This window comes from Dermacentor albipictus, chromosome 2 (genome assembly GCF_038994185.2).
Source record: "Dermacentor albipictus isolate Rhodes 1998 colony chromosome 2, USDA_Dalb.pri_finalv2, whole genome shotgun sequence".
Lineage (NCBI taxonomy): Eukaryota > Metazoa > Arthropoda > Arachnida > Ixodida > Ixodidae > Dermacentor > Dermacentor albipictus.
This window is the reverse complement of record NC_091822.1, coordinates 202,257,929-202,272,841: the sequence shown is the minus strand read 5'-3', so window position 1 is coordinate 202,272,841 and position 14,913 is coordinate 202,257,929. Positions and strand designations below refer to the sequence as shown.

The following is a 14,913-nucleotide window of genomic DNA, read 5'->3' as shown; positions in this document are numbered from 1 at the left end:
GGTAAACCCACAACAGGAGGTAGGAAACTCATGCAAGGATGAACGAAAGCGAAAGTTGCATGAAAACAATGGACAGTCAAATGGGCTTGTAAACGACAACTTGCGGGATTGTTTCAATAATTCTGTAATCTTGGGGTCAACACAAACCACAATCTCTGGGATCTGTATTTTACATCGATGATTTTTTTTCTTTTCCCTTTCTTCTAGCATTTGGTGAATTGCATGTACAGCTGCTGACCAATTCTTTGAATGCCTTAATTTAAGGCCTGCATGATTATTTGGCCTTTTGAAACAGCCATGCATGCAATGTTGCAAAGGTGGTGGCCGTGAGCAATGTTAGTGCCATCTACACCCTTTCCTTCGTCGGCAGCAAAACGTTTCGTTTACTTGCGCATTGGTGAAGCTCTGGAAGAAGCATTTTGTGGGTGTGCTTGTCTATGTCTTCAGGAAGAAAACAAGCTGATTCAGGGAAAGACAAACGAATACCATAACAAGAACTGAGTCCCTAACGCTGGAACTTAACCCATTCGCAGCAGACCTCCTCACAACATCATTAACTCAAACAATTTTCTTATTTCTGAAAAAGGATGTCCCAGGACTAAACTACACCTAGGAAAGCGACATGCCTGCATTTACTTGCATGATGGGAACTGGTACCCAACTGCTTTGTGCTTTCGCAGCACTGCAACAGATGACGCATGGGTTGGCAGAAAGCTTCACTGCATGGAGGCTATACCAAATTATTGAGAAACTGAATAATAGATGCTCAAGTTGCAAATTCAATTATTTAATTTGTATTTAAGTGCCCATACATCCCTATACTCAGGTATACTAATAAAGATGGGGCAAACGATTAGCTACATTTCAGCTTATAGCAGTGAAAAAAAAAAGTTTCATGTTGGAAGTATCTGCATCATCCATACACACCCCATATGCTCGGCTATAGCTTTCTCCAACCATGGCAGTAAGGTCTGTGTCTATCAGGTCTCTTGCTTTGTCAATGAACTGAAACAAACAAAAGCATGTATGAAGAGAATAAATTAAGGCATATATCAACAGCAAGAGATAACTAACTGCATTCTACTCAATATATGGAGAACCTATGCCCTAAGTATGTGTCACATCAATTATGGAGTCGGAGCACAATGCTAGGTCAAGCATGAACAAGCCTTTTGACAGCTACAGCTGTATGTTTACATATGGTTTAATGAAACACTTTTCAAGTCACTTAACCTTCTTTCCACGAAGCTTTAGTGAGGTAAGAAAAAATGACATCACAAAAGTGGGCCCCTGTAAGATTTGCTGATCTACATTTGTCATCTGACCTTCGAAGGCTAAATGCCTGCTGCATAGACAACAGTATATAGAATGGTTTTTCCTCTCCAAATGCCACATTCCTTCACCATCCTTTCACTGAGATGAAGCTGCTTTGATCTGTCATCAATGCATATGATGCATACCAATTAATTCTGGATAAAAAACTGCAGCAGCACACTGCAACATCCCACCTCTGTGTGAAAATTGCACTAAAAAAGTAGGGGTGTGCCAATACCGAATAGTAGATTGAAAATTAAATAGCAAATCGAATCAAGAAAAAAAGAAAATGAGTATCAAATTGAATGTCGAATATCAGAAAATTTTTCACACAATTTAATGCTTACAAATTTTGGGATAAAGAATATGGTGCTACATGCTTAGGAGTCTCCTAGCATTATATAACAAGAATGTAGCAAGGCATCAGTAACTTAGGTACAGAGAAATTAAGACATACAGCATAGTCTACTCTTATTAAAGGGAATACCAAATTATTATGCCAGCCCTGATTACAGCTCAGTTCTAGTATGTGAAAGTCTGGAAAGCATATTTCTTCTACCAAAGAATTTCTGTTGAATAGAATCAAGTGCTTTATTTCCTTTGAATCTAATGAATTAGTCGTGTTCTGTTGTACTGAACACCAATGAGGTTCTGTCCAATGCCAAACCTGGTGTTCTGCAGCAATCTTTTATATCTTGCATAGAAAGTTTTGCTTTCCAGGTTCCTCAAAAATATAGAAGAGCTGCCATCACATTACCGCAAGTGGCTTACTGTAACACCAATCTGTTTCATTGCCAGGCTCAGTATGATTTGCCACCTGTCAAAGATATTGAAATCTGGAGGGTCATTGCAAATTTGCATTTTCCTTTCCTTTGTTTATCCACTGTCTGCACCAAATGCATGCAAACGGGTCATAACACTGTTGCATCTAAGCGTGAACACCACCCAAAGCTAGTCTTGCGCAGGTTGCTTGAAGCTACAAAAAGAGACCAATGTGCATCTATGAACGGCACAGGGAACGAGAGGCCGCCATACAGTGTGTCAGAAAAATATCGGCCATGAACAACTTTGTTGCTATCCTAACCAATTGTGTTCACTTGCGCGCGTGTTAGTTTGCTTTCCAAATGTTGTGTAGCTGCTGCGAATAGATCTGCATCAATTCAGCACAAAACAGTAACTTTAGCTGCCAATGCCCAATGAAGCAGAGTCGATTAGGCCTCATGGCTTAGGCAGTATGGTCGTGACAAAAATTCACCGTTGGCCGATGTGCTAATGGGCTGCAAGCTGTTGCAGAATGCTTGCCACAAATATGTTTGTATGGTTGGCTCATCAGTGGTCAATCCTAAAATAATGCACGTGGGTTAGATTGACAGCTCTTGAAGTGGCATGAAGTTTGTCCCTGCATATCCAACACAATCTGCATGCTTCTTGGCAGCTAATCAGCCCAATCTTTGCACATGCTTCCGCACTTTATAAAATACATGCTGCCTTTGTTGCCATTCTTTCTGTCCGCACTGCATTATCATTTCGATTGGTCGTGACGACCCAGACGAACTTAGTACTAACAGAGGCGAACTGAGCTGATCCGACAACGTTCTGCAGCCTGCGGCATATGGCCGCTGTGTGTGTGTGTGTGTGTGTGTGTGTGTGTGTGTGTGTGTGTGTGTGTGTGTGTGTGTGTGTGTGTGTGTGTGTGTGTGTGTGTGTGGATCCTCGCATCAGGCTGATGTCAGGGAGCGCTTTCAGTGGCAAAGTCTGCTACCCCTGTGTGCTTAGCACTCATTTTCTACCGAAAAGGAAGTGAAGCGCTTGCTTGGGTGGCATTGAACACAAGGGGGAGCGCGGCGCATGTGACATGTGGCACTGTGCGGGTCTTTACACAGGGTACGTATATCAAATATTGAAAAATCTGATAGTAGATATTCGATTCGAGAATCGACTTATTCAGCCTTTCACTATTCAATTCAACTAGGTGATATTTGAGTATTCACACACCCCTACAAAGAAGACAACAGTTTATCCAGGAGGTGGCTTACACCCATTTCCCAGAGTGACACAACACTCATCTAGCACCACCACATTCAGCATTTAACCAAACTTTAACAGCTGCTCATGGGAAATACAGAAAGGGAGAACACAGAACAAAAAGACTACGAGAGGTAACTTTCCTCTGGAATACTATACACAGCTATATGCAAGTTTTAAGGTTAATCACAATACTGAGACTGCATTACTGGTCACAGTCTTTGCACATCAACAAAGACAAAACACAAATGTGGGTACGCGGTATGAATGATGAAGAGCTTCAGAAGATTAAACTTGGTCTCGAGCATTTTGTAACTGAGCTTCTCATAGCCTGGATATTGTTTTGATATGTAGGGCCTGAGAAAAAGCGATATCTCAAGAGATGCACCATTCCACCATACCTGCTGTGCACCTTGGAAGTTTTCCTTGTGTACAGAAAGTACTGCTTGGTGAAAGGCACTGTCAGTGGTTTCACGGGGGATCACCTGCACATACTCCTCCATGGTTTCCCACTTTTCTGCAAACACCAAGCACAACAAGAGTTAATGCTTACCTACAATGGCACCAACTTGAAAGATTAAAACAGACACCAAAGCTAAATACTAAATAGGGCCATAGTTTGTGAGGATAAACCACTCTTCAGCAGAGAAGGTGATGAACGAATGGATCCTCCTTAAATATTACTACCAATATGCTGCACTGACAACATGGTAAGACTACAAAGATATACTCTTTATAGACTCTTTTTAGACTTAGAGTTCTACTCTGGTAGCAACTGCATAGCTTGCACAGCGGCACGCATCACATATTGAAAGCGATCTGCAGATGCGACGACTCTGGAGTCGGTCAACTCGCAGTCAACTAGTCATTGCTTGCGTTGCTGCTCTGTCCTCACACGGCGCTCGGCAACACAATCATGAGAAGAACCCAGTAAATCCATAGCGCGCACACAACCCGTAGCAACAGCCAGAGGAGGTCAACCCAGCGTGTTCCACATGATCATAGCATCTAAACCAATTTTGACAATAGTTGTTTCCGTAAAAAAAAAAGAAAAAATGGGAGGGGAGAGACAGAAAATAAAATAAAAGAAAACGTATATAAGTCGCACTATTCTATACAACGCACCGACGAAAAATTCAGAAAAAAAATGTGAACACAACTTATACACTGCAAAATACGGTATATCCTTTCTTGGCACATTACATGACTAAACATAATATAACTATGACCCGTTACCCCTATGTCCTCGATGGATGGTATAACACTAAATGCTGCAGTGCCACCTGGTAGATAAGGATTACACTGTGAAAGAGAAATTGTAAGGAAAATGCCTTGAGTTGTTGATTAACTCAGCAACTTGCTCTGCAGTTTCCTAACCTCCTGGCTAGTTCAAATTGTAGAGCGACTCCCCAGGAAAGGCACTGTTCCCGACTTCGATCCCAAAAACAAGATTTAATTTTTCTTCAACAGGGAAGTTTGCTTTCCGATAAAACCATGTGAATTTCCTTTGGAGATTTGTGCTACTAATAGGTGGATGAGAATCTTTCCCTTTGTTGCCAACTGATTCGCTCTCGTGCTGTGATCTGTTAGCCTGCTTAGCTCAGATTGTAGAACAAGCACTTGCAAAAGTCATTGGCCCCGAGATAAATCCCTAAATCAGGACAAGCTTTACTTCGACTGTGAACCTTTCTTTAAATCTGAGAAGCCTGTATTGAGTTCCCCTTTTAGCTGCATGCTTCTGTCAGGTGGTTGAAAATTTTTCCTTTCATAACATACCTTGCGAATTTATGCAGAACTGATTTGCCATATTGAAACATTAAACCATCTTAACAGCAACGGAAGATTATCTTATTAGGTCTAGCAGCGTCAAAACAGACAGATTACTTGAAGGTCAGAAACAGATACAGTAGAATCCTGTTGGTACATTCCCGCTACGTACATTTTCTCAGCATCAACATTCGCAGTCGAGAACACAAAAAATGACCCAATAGAGTTACTCTGATTTTTTGCCGGTTCATATGTTCCCAGAACACACAATTTTTCGGCACCAACGTTCAGTACGTCACTAAACTGTGATTGTATGATATGTTGACTGGCCGCTAGATCCCATGTAAACAAGAAAATGCGCGAGGCGTGCGATCGCAAACAGTATATATATATATATATATATAGGTGCCCGACATGGAAGCTTCACTGCGATGCTTGCCTGCCCGTATGTCTCGCATGAAAACACCGGCGCGTACTCAGTTTCTTATTTCAGTACCAGCAAATCTTCTCCGAGACACTGCACACGGCATTCACAGTTATCACTGCCAATCCTATTGCGATAGGGATCTTCAGCTATCTGTTTCACAGTGCGTGGTGCCGTCACAAGCAGAGCGCATGCCAGGTGATAACTGAAATGCGACGCCGTTCCCTGCTGCAGACTGCGATCGTATAAGTTTTCCAGCTGCTAGATTCTATGTGAACAAGAAAAGGCACGAGGCACGCGCGATCAAGAACAGTATATAGCCACCCGTCTCACGCGCAAACGATGGCAAGCACAGTTTCTTATTTTGGTCCCAGCAAATATCTAGCTGCGTCGTCGCATGCCGCATTTACAGCTATCGCCGCGAAGCCAATTGCGTTAAGCGTTTTCATCTACCTGTTTTGCAGCATGTGGTGCATAGTGCGTTGTGCCATTGGTAGCATACTGCATGCTTTTAGTAGGCAATAATCCAAATGTGCCGCTGTTCCCTGCTGCAGGTGGTGCAATGTCGGCAACAGGTTTGGCTACGGCGGCATCCGGCCTCGCCCACCAGCCCGATTTCGTTTCGGTTTCCTGTCGCCCTCTTAAGACACCACGCAATAGTAAAACAATAAAACTCGTCTACGGCTGCTGGAGCACCACAAGCTCGACGTGCATTGGTGTCTCATGGCGCAGCGATTAGCACAACGCTTCGCATTACATAGATGTCAACAATAGTTGAGTCTGTCAAATTCTTTTAGTTACTTTGGATCGTACGCTTTTTCTTGTCGTTTTTTCCAAAACATATGAACGAGGCTCTACTGTATATGTAAAGAGGCAGTGTACATGAGGCACTACTAATGTTCTCAGATGACACTTTCAGCGGTACTCTTGCTTTTGTGCAATGCATTGTCCAACAGGGCACTTTCAGGCAAGAGAGAGAGAGAAAGAAACATTTATTATACGAAACAGTGTCCCGAGCGAGGCTGGGTATCACCCTAGGAACAGCATTTTTTGGCACAACTTCCCTGCTGTCTGTCCTGTTGATACTGTACATGTTCAACAACTGTGTAATAATGTGGTAGTAACACTGATAGAGAATGTTTATGCCTAGGCTTATCCTAGCAGCTGGAGTCTGCAACTATCTAATAAAGCTAAAAAAAGCAAGACAAAATTTTTCTGTCAGTACTTCTCTATGATGTGTTTCACTTTATTTAAATTCTTTCCAATTGTTTTACGTAGTTTCAGTGTCTCTTATCTTAACATTAAGCAACAAAGGCGGCACTGCCAAGCCTACTGCGGGACCTCTGGACAATCTTGGCAGTGCTGGAGAGTCTCATCCTCCAGAGCTTCCGTCAACATGCATGCACCTTCTTCAATGAGGAGTTCTACTACATCAGGATGAAAAAAATTGGGGCAACATAGGCCACTACCTAAATGGTAGTTGAATGAGGGGTTTATGTCTAGAATTTAATTCTTGATCAATTACATGCTGGCATCAGTCTGAACAAGGTGAAAAGAAACGGACAGGCTGCCATGCTTGCTGCCACGCTTGCTGTAAGCTCTGTAGTCACATCTTGTAGCGCTTCTGCTACCCGTCCTGTCCACATCGTTGATGTGGCAATTTCAGAGGATGTTCTCAAACAGCAAACCCGTTTCTACTTGGGATTGATAAAAATACTGCTGCTGGCTACACCCAAACCTCGTTATAACAAAGTTGAAGGAGAAGTCAAAATTACTTAATTTATATCCGTTACTTTGTTACATCCATTGTTGCCATTTACTGCAATATATGCCCAATGGGGTCACAATCGTAAACATGTAAATAAGACAGTGGCCTTGCGGATCTAGCAGCTACACGACAATGCATACCATGAAATTTCTATAAAACAAACAAATTTGCGGTGTGTCACTTGACTTCTTAGCACCTGGCATGACAGGCTTGAGATAGCTGCCTTTTGTTACATTGTGATGGTCTTTTGCGTTCGCTTTCCACTTGGCTCGTCGTGGTCGAGCAGCACGTGGCAAACAACACAGCGACAAAACACAGCGCTCCTCTGTGTGATCGAGGAGGTAAGAGAATTTTGCCACAGGCTTGGCTCAGCCGGCTCGTAGCCTCTGAGATCACGCCGATGCCAGTGTGATCTCGGAGACCATAGCCAGCTGCCAGCCTGCGCGGTGCGCTGCAGAGAGAGGGAGAGAAGTGAATGCATGGCTGGGCGTGACCCTCGAGACTGCGCCAGGGTGGTTTCTGAGGCCAGCCCAGCTGCGGCTGCCTGCGCAGCACTGTAAGAGTTGAGGAGGACGTTGGGATGAAAAACTGGAGGTTTATTTACATTTACAGTGAGACGACCAAGAAATTAACAGTCATAGAGTCATTACGGGCCGGCAGCAACTCGGATGCTGCGGCCCGTGGCAAGAAGCTCGAAAGAGGTGAATCAAGGAATGCTCTAGGAATGCTCTCTTGCTGCTCCCAGTGTCGGGCTTTTAAGCCCTTTGGTGTCTCGAAGTCACGTCACGTTCAGCCAATCGACGAGCCTGCTCAGGTGATGCCATTTTCGGCCAATCGGCGAGCCTGCTCAGGTGTCATTTTCGGCCAATGGTAGGCTCCCGTGTGATTGTGCCACACCCGGCGGAGAGGGTCGCTCCTTGGGCCCCAATTGTCTGAGGGCTTTTCTCCCTGCGGTATTGCCTTGCTGGCTTGCAAATGCCCTCACAAAGGCGGATGGGGGGATAGCTGCCAGGCCTTCACGGTGCATTACAGCCGTCTTGCTTCAGGACCCACGTTACCTGGAACAGCGCCAGGCTCTCGCTAGACTTTCGGGACCTGCGTTACCTGGAACCATGCCAGGCTTCCGCTACACTTTTGGGAAGAGTCAAGCTGTGAATAGCTCCAGATGTGGCGTACGAGGTGGGGGCCGCCAAGTTGTTTGCACGTGCCGTGCCTCGGGAATGTGGTATACGTGCTTCTGCGCTCCTTAATTAGCTGTGGCGCGATTCGATGTGGTCTGGTGAACTCGAAGGAGGCTCAGGAAAAAGTCCCATATCTAACAGCACGCAGCAGAGAATTGGAGAAGTGAATGCACTAATGTTTCGCACCACTGCCCGCAGCCGCGTAGCATGGCACAGCTCGCACAGGCTTGCGCATGACCCTCCAAATTGTGTTGGGACGATCTCGCAGGCCCCACTCAGCTGTGCCAGCCTACGCGGCACATATAAGTGACTGCACAAATCTTTTGCACTGCTGCATGCAGCCGCAGCACCAGGCACGTGCAAGAAAGAGAGGTCAGTGGAGAAATACAATAGTGAGCTGCTGCTTGTGCGCAAGTATGCATCTACGTGCAGCAGTGAAAAAGACCAGTGTTTTTCAACAACGTATTTGACATGGGGACACCGAAGTTATAAAATGCCACGGCAAACAAGTGCTGAATCCCGTGGAAAGCACTGTACTTGGGACGCAACGGTCAGGTGTTTTTTGGTTTCGGAGATGAATTTAGTTTGTTGGATCCATTGGCTGGACAATTTCACTTCATTAAAATAAAGTTTTAACCCTTTCGCTGTCACGGACGTACCGGTACGTCATCGCGCTTCCCCCCCAAAAGTGTCACTGACGTACCGGTACGTTCTCTATCGTGCGTTCAAAATTTCGCGCCAGAGCGCAAAGCTGGCGCTCCTGGTTTGGCCACGCAATCTGTTGACTCTTTCTACAAGTTCGTATATTCGCCCCGACCTGTGTTACTCCATGTATTGAAGAGTACGGCGCGACGGCCACTCCCCACTTTCTCTTTGCTGAGTGGCGCGGTGGATCCGTGTTCACTGTATCATGCGTCGCGCGCGTGTGGTTATGGGTTCAAGGGTTGCTCTGCCATCTCCGCTGGTTTGAAGGTTTTTATTTTTCTTCTGTTGGTGTGCCTGTAACGGCGCGTCAAGTTCAGGCGCACGTGCCGTTGCCTCTCCGAAAAGAGCGACTCGTTGCTGCTTTCGCTCTCTCGCCGCACCCTCGCTTTCGACTTGGAGCAATAAACGTAAAGCCCTTCGAACTTTGTTTAGCGTTTTTCCATTTCTCTCTGTCATCTTGATCACGCAACGTCCCATTCATCTCCGTTGTGCGGGCGACTGAAAGCGCATCCTCCCTGCGCGCGGTTACTTTCGGATGGCTCAGCGCGCGGGACCTTCGTCTGCTCATTGGAGCGGTGGCTCAATTCCGATTCAGAATACAAGCCGAGCTCGGATTCAAACTCGGACAGAGTCGCATGCGAGGAAGAGGGTTCCGCATCGTCAGATTCGGATGTTGAAGGGATTTTATAGTCAGGTTGATGATGATGATGTTTACTAACAACAGCTGCAGAACACTGAAATGTGTATATTACATTGACTATGTTATTTGAATACCAATCATAATCAAAAATAAATTGCTATGTTCATTCCCTGTTATGCTCGTTCCCTGAAACCAAGCCGACACTGGGGGTGCGTAACGGTCAGAAAGGTCCGACAGCGAAAGGGTTAATTAGGTTGATCTCTATGGGGATTTCAAAGAGAATGTCAATTACTTCGTTAGATCCATTATTTTGTTATAGCCCATTTGGTTATAACGAGGTTCGGGTGATTACATTATCCTTTAGATTGATAATCAGCACCGCTGTATAGAAAATTTATACAGTTGCTGACCAAGCTGAACGCACTTGACGCTTACCTCCTCGATAACACAAAGGAGCACTGTGTTGTTTGCCACATCCTGCTCAACCACGACGAGCCAAGTGGAAAGTGGATGGGAAAGACCATCACAATATAACAGAAGGCAGCTATCTCTAGCTCGACATACTCGATGCAGGTAACAAGCAGCCAGAGTGGAAAAGAATTGGCATTGCCGAAAACCTAGGACTACCACCCTCGACACTTAACAACATCGTCTCAAAGAGGACCGTGATTGAAGGAAATTACACGCTTTTCGTCGGAAAAGCTAGGCAGGCTTGTGGCGCCAAGTACGGGAACTTCGACAAGGCACTTCTGACATGAATCAAGCGCAAGCTTACACTGCCGGTGTGAACTTCGACAGCAGTATTTTACGCAAGAAGGCCATGGAAATAGCTGACTGGCTGGGCATTGTAGACATTGTGGCATCAAGTGGCTGGATTGACCATTTCTGAAAGAGGTGTGGCGTTGCTTATAGGGCAGTCAGTGGAGAAGTGGCAAGTGTCAAATTGAACACAGTGGTAGGCCACACTTTCATCTATAATTGAGGGGTATGAGCCTCGCAACAGATATGATACCGACGAAACTGGCCTCCTCTTTCGGGTGCAGCCATCAAAGTCACTAAACGCGCAGGGCGAAGCATACCACGGAGGCAAATACAGCAAAGGCCGGTTGACCGTGCTTCTTTGTTGCAATATGGATGACTTGGACAAGCTAAAGCCATGGGTGATCGGAAAATATCGAGATTCGTGGTGCTTGCAGAACACACGCCTACTGCCACACCACAGCAAAAGCAACAGTCGTGTGTGGATGGCTTGTTGCTTGTTCTATGAATTTTTTCGGTATGCCGACAATAAGATGGGCTCGCTATGCAGGAGTGTTCTTTTTATTGACAACTGCACAGCCCACCCTAGTGACCAGCTTTTTCTTTGGAACATCAAGCTTGTGTTTTCTCAAGCGAACACAAGGCATTTTTTGCAACCGCTGGATTCCGGCATCATAAAGAATTTAAAGCACTCCAATCAGAAGTGTATTGTGAAGCACTGACTGGCACATATTGATTGTGGAAAGCAGCCTGCAACCATCTCTGTACTTGACACAATGCACTACATTGCTACAGCGTGGAATGCAGTGAGTGCATCAACTGCACAGCACTGCTTCCTGAGGTGTGGCTTCCACATGGACGGGGAGGCCGAAATGGCCATGGTGCAAGCTGAAGAGTCAACAGCAGCCACTAGTGACTAAGAGCTCCGTGAGGCGATACGCTGGGTGCCATTGGGGTCTCATGTGCTATGTCACCATGGATGCTGCTGTCATGATGTCGGAGCGCCATAGCATCACAAATATTGCTGCAAACTAGGTCACAAGTGATGACGCCCATGCCTCCAATGATGACGACGAGCACGAGCCACAAGATTCCGGGGATTTAACAGATTCAAGATTTGCAGAAGCCGTTGCGGTTCTGTACCTCCTGCACAGGTACGCCGCACCTCAAAGCGATGCTGACAGCAATGCAGCCTTTCAGGCAATCGAGAAACATGTGGTGCTGTCCAGTGAGTAAAAGAAACGGCAGGCCTCCATTCTCGAGTTTTTTAAGCCTTGAAAGGCAACCTTAAAGAAATAAATGGTTTCAAATCGAAACTACACTCTTTTTGATAATTTTTTTTTTAGCTTTTCCCACTGCTGCATTTTCCTGGCTGTTACGTTTTTTCCCCTCCAGTCGGATGAAATATGTATGAACGGGGTTCCACTGTAATCGCAAAAAGTTTATTGTGCTGACATTAACATTTCAACACTCCAAGCAACAGCTGTTTATACAGATGTAATAAAATGTTCCCAAACTTCAATGAATCTGATTTCAAGCAGATTCAAATTAGCTCCACAACTACAAAAGATATGGTGTGCCGCCCCCCCTGACACAAATTTTTATAGAATACTAGTGATGCCATATTTAAGAATTTTGGTGAGTTCAAGAAAATCTGAAAATCTTGTTTGGCCCTGCGTCTTAAGAACACTCAATTATAAATTTGTACAATTATAATGCCGTTTTACACCATATCTTATTTGGGTTCAAACTCAAATGAAAACTGGCTATCCGATGAGTTTGAATAAGAGTGTGTGCGTACGTGTGGTGCACACACATGCATGCAACTACACACACGTGAAAAGGGGTAAATTATTTGTCTATTGTCAGCTCACCAAGGCCCCAAGCAGCTGCTGACGCCATGCGAGCCATCTTTTGTTGGTTGCTGTGTGAACTATTGCTCCAGTTTCCACTCGAGAGCTGGTAAAGCTGCTCCCTGTGGGGTAAAAGAAATAATAACACATTGCTGTTTGACCATTGCAGCTAGATGGGAATCATTTGCGCATGGTCAACCATGTCAAGTAATACGTACCACTCGCCAAGAACTTCCAGACATCTCATCTGACCCAAGATAAGCTCCACATCATCTGGCTTCTGCTCTCGTGCTCTTCCATAGACCCTCAGTGCATTCTCCCAATCATGCAGCTTTTCATACCAGCGCTCCTTCACTCTCTGCAGACAACGGGGCACATGTCAGTTCCGGAAATTTCGTATGAGAAAAGGAACAAGCCAGTGCAACTAAGTTATTTGTATTAAAACTCTTATGAATGCATTTCAAAGCACAGTTCACTGGCTGAATCAGAAAGCAAGTGCAATACAGCACCCACACGAGCACAAAAAAGAAAAGAAAAGCAAGGAAGACAACCAACCAGGTCTGTTGCATGACACTTGGTTGCATATTCCAAGACACCAGCGGCAGCTTCCGGCTGCTGCAACTTGTTGTTGATGCTGCGCAAGGAAGAAAAAAAATGCTTAGATAAATGAAACTCCACCCAACATATTTCCCAGACAACAGATGAAAGCTGATGAGAAGCAAAAACCGGTTTGAAGATGTCCTGCAGGTACTATTTCAGCCTATGAAATGAGATGTTTGTTCCAAAAACATGTCTCTGATCCAACCATTAATTGAAGAATGGAAATGTTACACCTGTGCTTACACTGCAATAAGGTTCAGCACCTGTACAGTCTTTCCTTCTGGTCCCATTTTTTTTTGCCGTTTTCTTGTTATGAAGCCATACAAACAAGCGCAAGTTCAGACTCCTTTAATGTTCAGTTAATCCCTTAAAGGACCTTAATGACCTCAGTTCGTCACGAGTAATCGCCATTTTATTTACTTATGACTGTTTTACCTTGTCATGGGTATTCCAGCAACTTTCTGAATGGCTTTTGACAAACAAAGGGCATAAAAGGGTGTTTTTCCAATTACAACATAGATGGCAGTAGCTGTTTGAAATTCCGCGCTGTTATTGAATACAATTTTTCACACTGTATGGCAGCAGGTTTTCCTTTTAACCCTTTGAGGGTTGAATTATTTTGAAGAAAACTTTCCCAGGTGGTCAAATTACTTTACTGCGGATCTTGAATGTACAAGATGTATAAAGTCGGGAATAAATAGTAAAAAAAAATTAGGAACAGTATTTTGGTGTCGGCATCACTCAGAACTGCAAAATGTTCAATAGTATTTCAGAGTGTGGTACTCCTTGGATCACGAGTATCCGCACAGCCGCAGAGAGCGAGAATACCTCATGAGCGGCGGTAATAAACGTGCTAAGAGCAGTGCCAATCAAAATAGAAATCAACTTCCGCCGCCCCTGCGATAGTGTGCCGACAAAGATAAAAATCACGTTTCGCGCGCCTCGTTGCGGCAGAACCGAAACCGCGAAAGTGCGTTGCCGCTGAGAGCGAGAATACCTCGTGAACGGCGGTTATAAACAAGCTAAGAGCAGCGCCAATCAAGTTAGAATTCAACTTCCACCGCATCTGGAAGAGAGTGCCGACAAAGAGAAAAATGATGTTTCGCGCACCTCCGTTGCGATTACGCGGCGAAACCGAAACCGCAAGAGGGGTGTTGCCGCAGTCTGCGTGACGGGCTGAAGCTAGAAGTCAGTTCTGTTTATCTCCCCAAAAAGGTAGCGCAAATTTCAAATGCCTCTTGTAAGTCCTAAGAGGTGGAAGCACCTCCCAGTGACCGTGCATCGTCATTATGGTGTGAAATTTCAAACGGAGGATTGAAACCGTACCCGTACGGCGAAGACCTTGCAGGACAGAAAACCGCCGCCGTACATGTACGGCTAAAACCGTCAAAGGGTTAATGTTATAGTGTAGAAGGCCTCGTGTTGCAGAAAATCCGGTGTCGGCATCTGGCATTCACCGTCAAACATAGTTTCGAAAAGAAAAAAAAAGAGAAGAGAGAGAGAGAGAAAAGGAGGTAACGTGCCAAAACCACTTTCTGATTATGAGGCACACCCTAGTGGAGGACTCCAGAAATCTCAGCCACCTGGGGTTCTTTAACATGCACCTAAATCTAAGTACACAGTTGTTTTCGCATTTCGCCCCCCTCGAAATGCAGCAGCCGTGGGTGGGATTCGATTCTGTGACCTCGTGCTCAGCAGCCCAACACCATAGCTACTAAGCAACCACGATGGGTGTTTCAGAAAAAAGATTTTCATACCACCCATACTCAGGCCCTTTATGTGGCGCAAGGAAGTTATTGAATTAATTGAATTTCTCTAGCTAGAATACGTAGAAAAATCTTGAAGTATGGCTTACCGTATTTAATTGATTCTAACAG

At 44.9% G+C, this 14,913-nt stretch overlaps 1 protein-coding gene across 3 annotated transcripts in view; it reads right to left on the bottom strand.

The window, feature by feature from the left end:
• Window positions 1–14,913, bottom strand: part of mTor (serine/threonine-protein kinase Tor) — a 504,957-nt gene that overhangs the window by 144,572 nt on the left and 345,472 nt on the right. For all 3 annotated transcript variants that reach the window (XM_065435416.1, XM_065435418.1, XM_065435417.2), the window contains 5 exons: window positions 12,992–13,070; window positions 12,655–12,794; window positions 12,458–12,558; window positions 3,741–3,856; window positions 928–1,005 (listed from right to left, as the gene is read on the bottom strand). In XM_065435416.1, coding sequence (XP_065291488.1) covers window positions 928–1,005; window positions 3,741–3,856; window positions 12,458–12,558; window positions 12,655–12,794; window positions 12,992–13,070 — 514 coding nt within the window. The remainder of the gene's footprint in view (window positions 1–927; window positions 1,006–3,740; window positions 3,857–12,457; window positions 12,559–12,654; window positions 12,795–12,991; window positions 13,071–14,913) is intronic.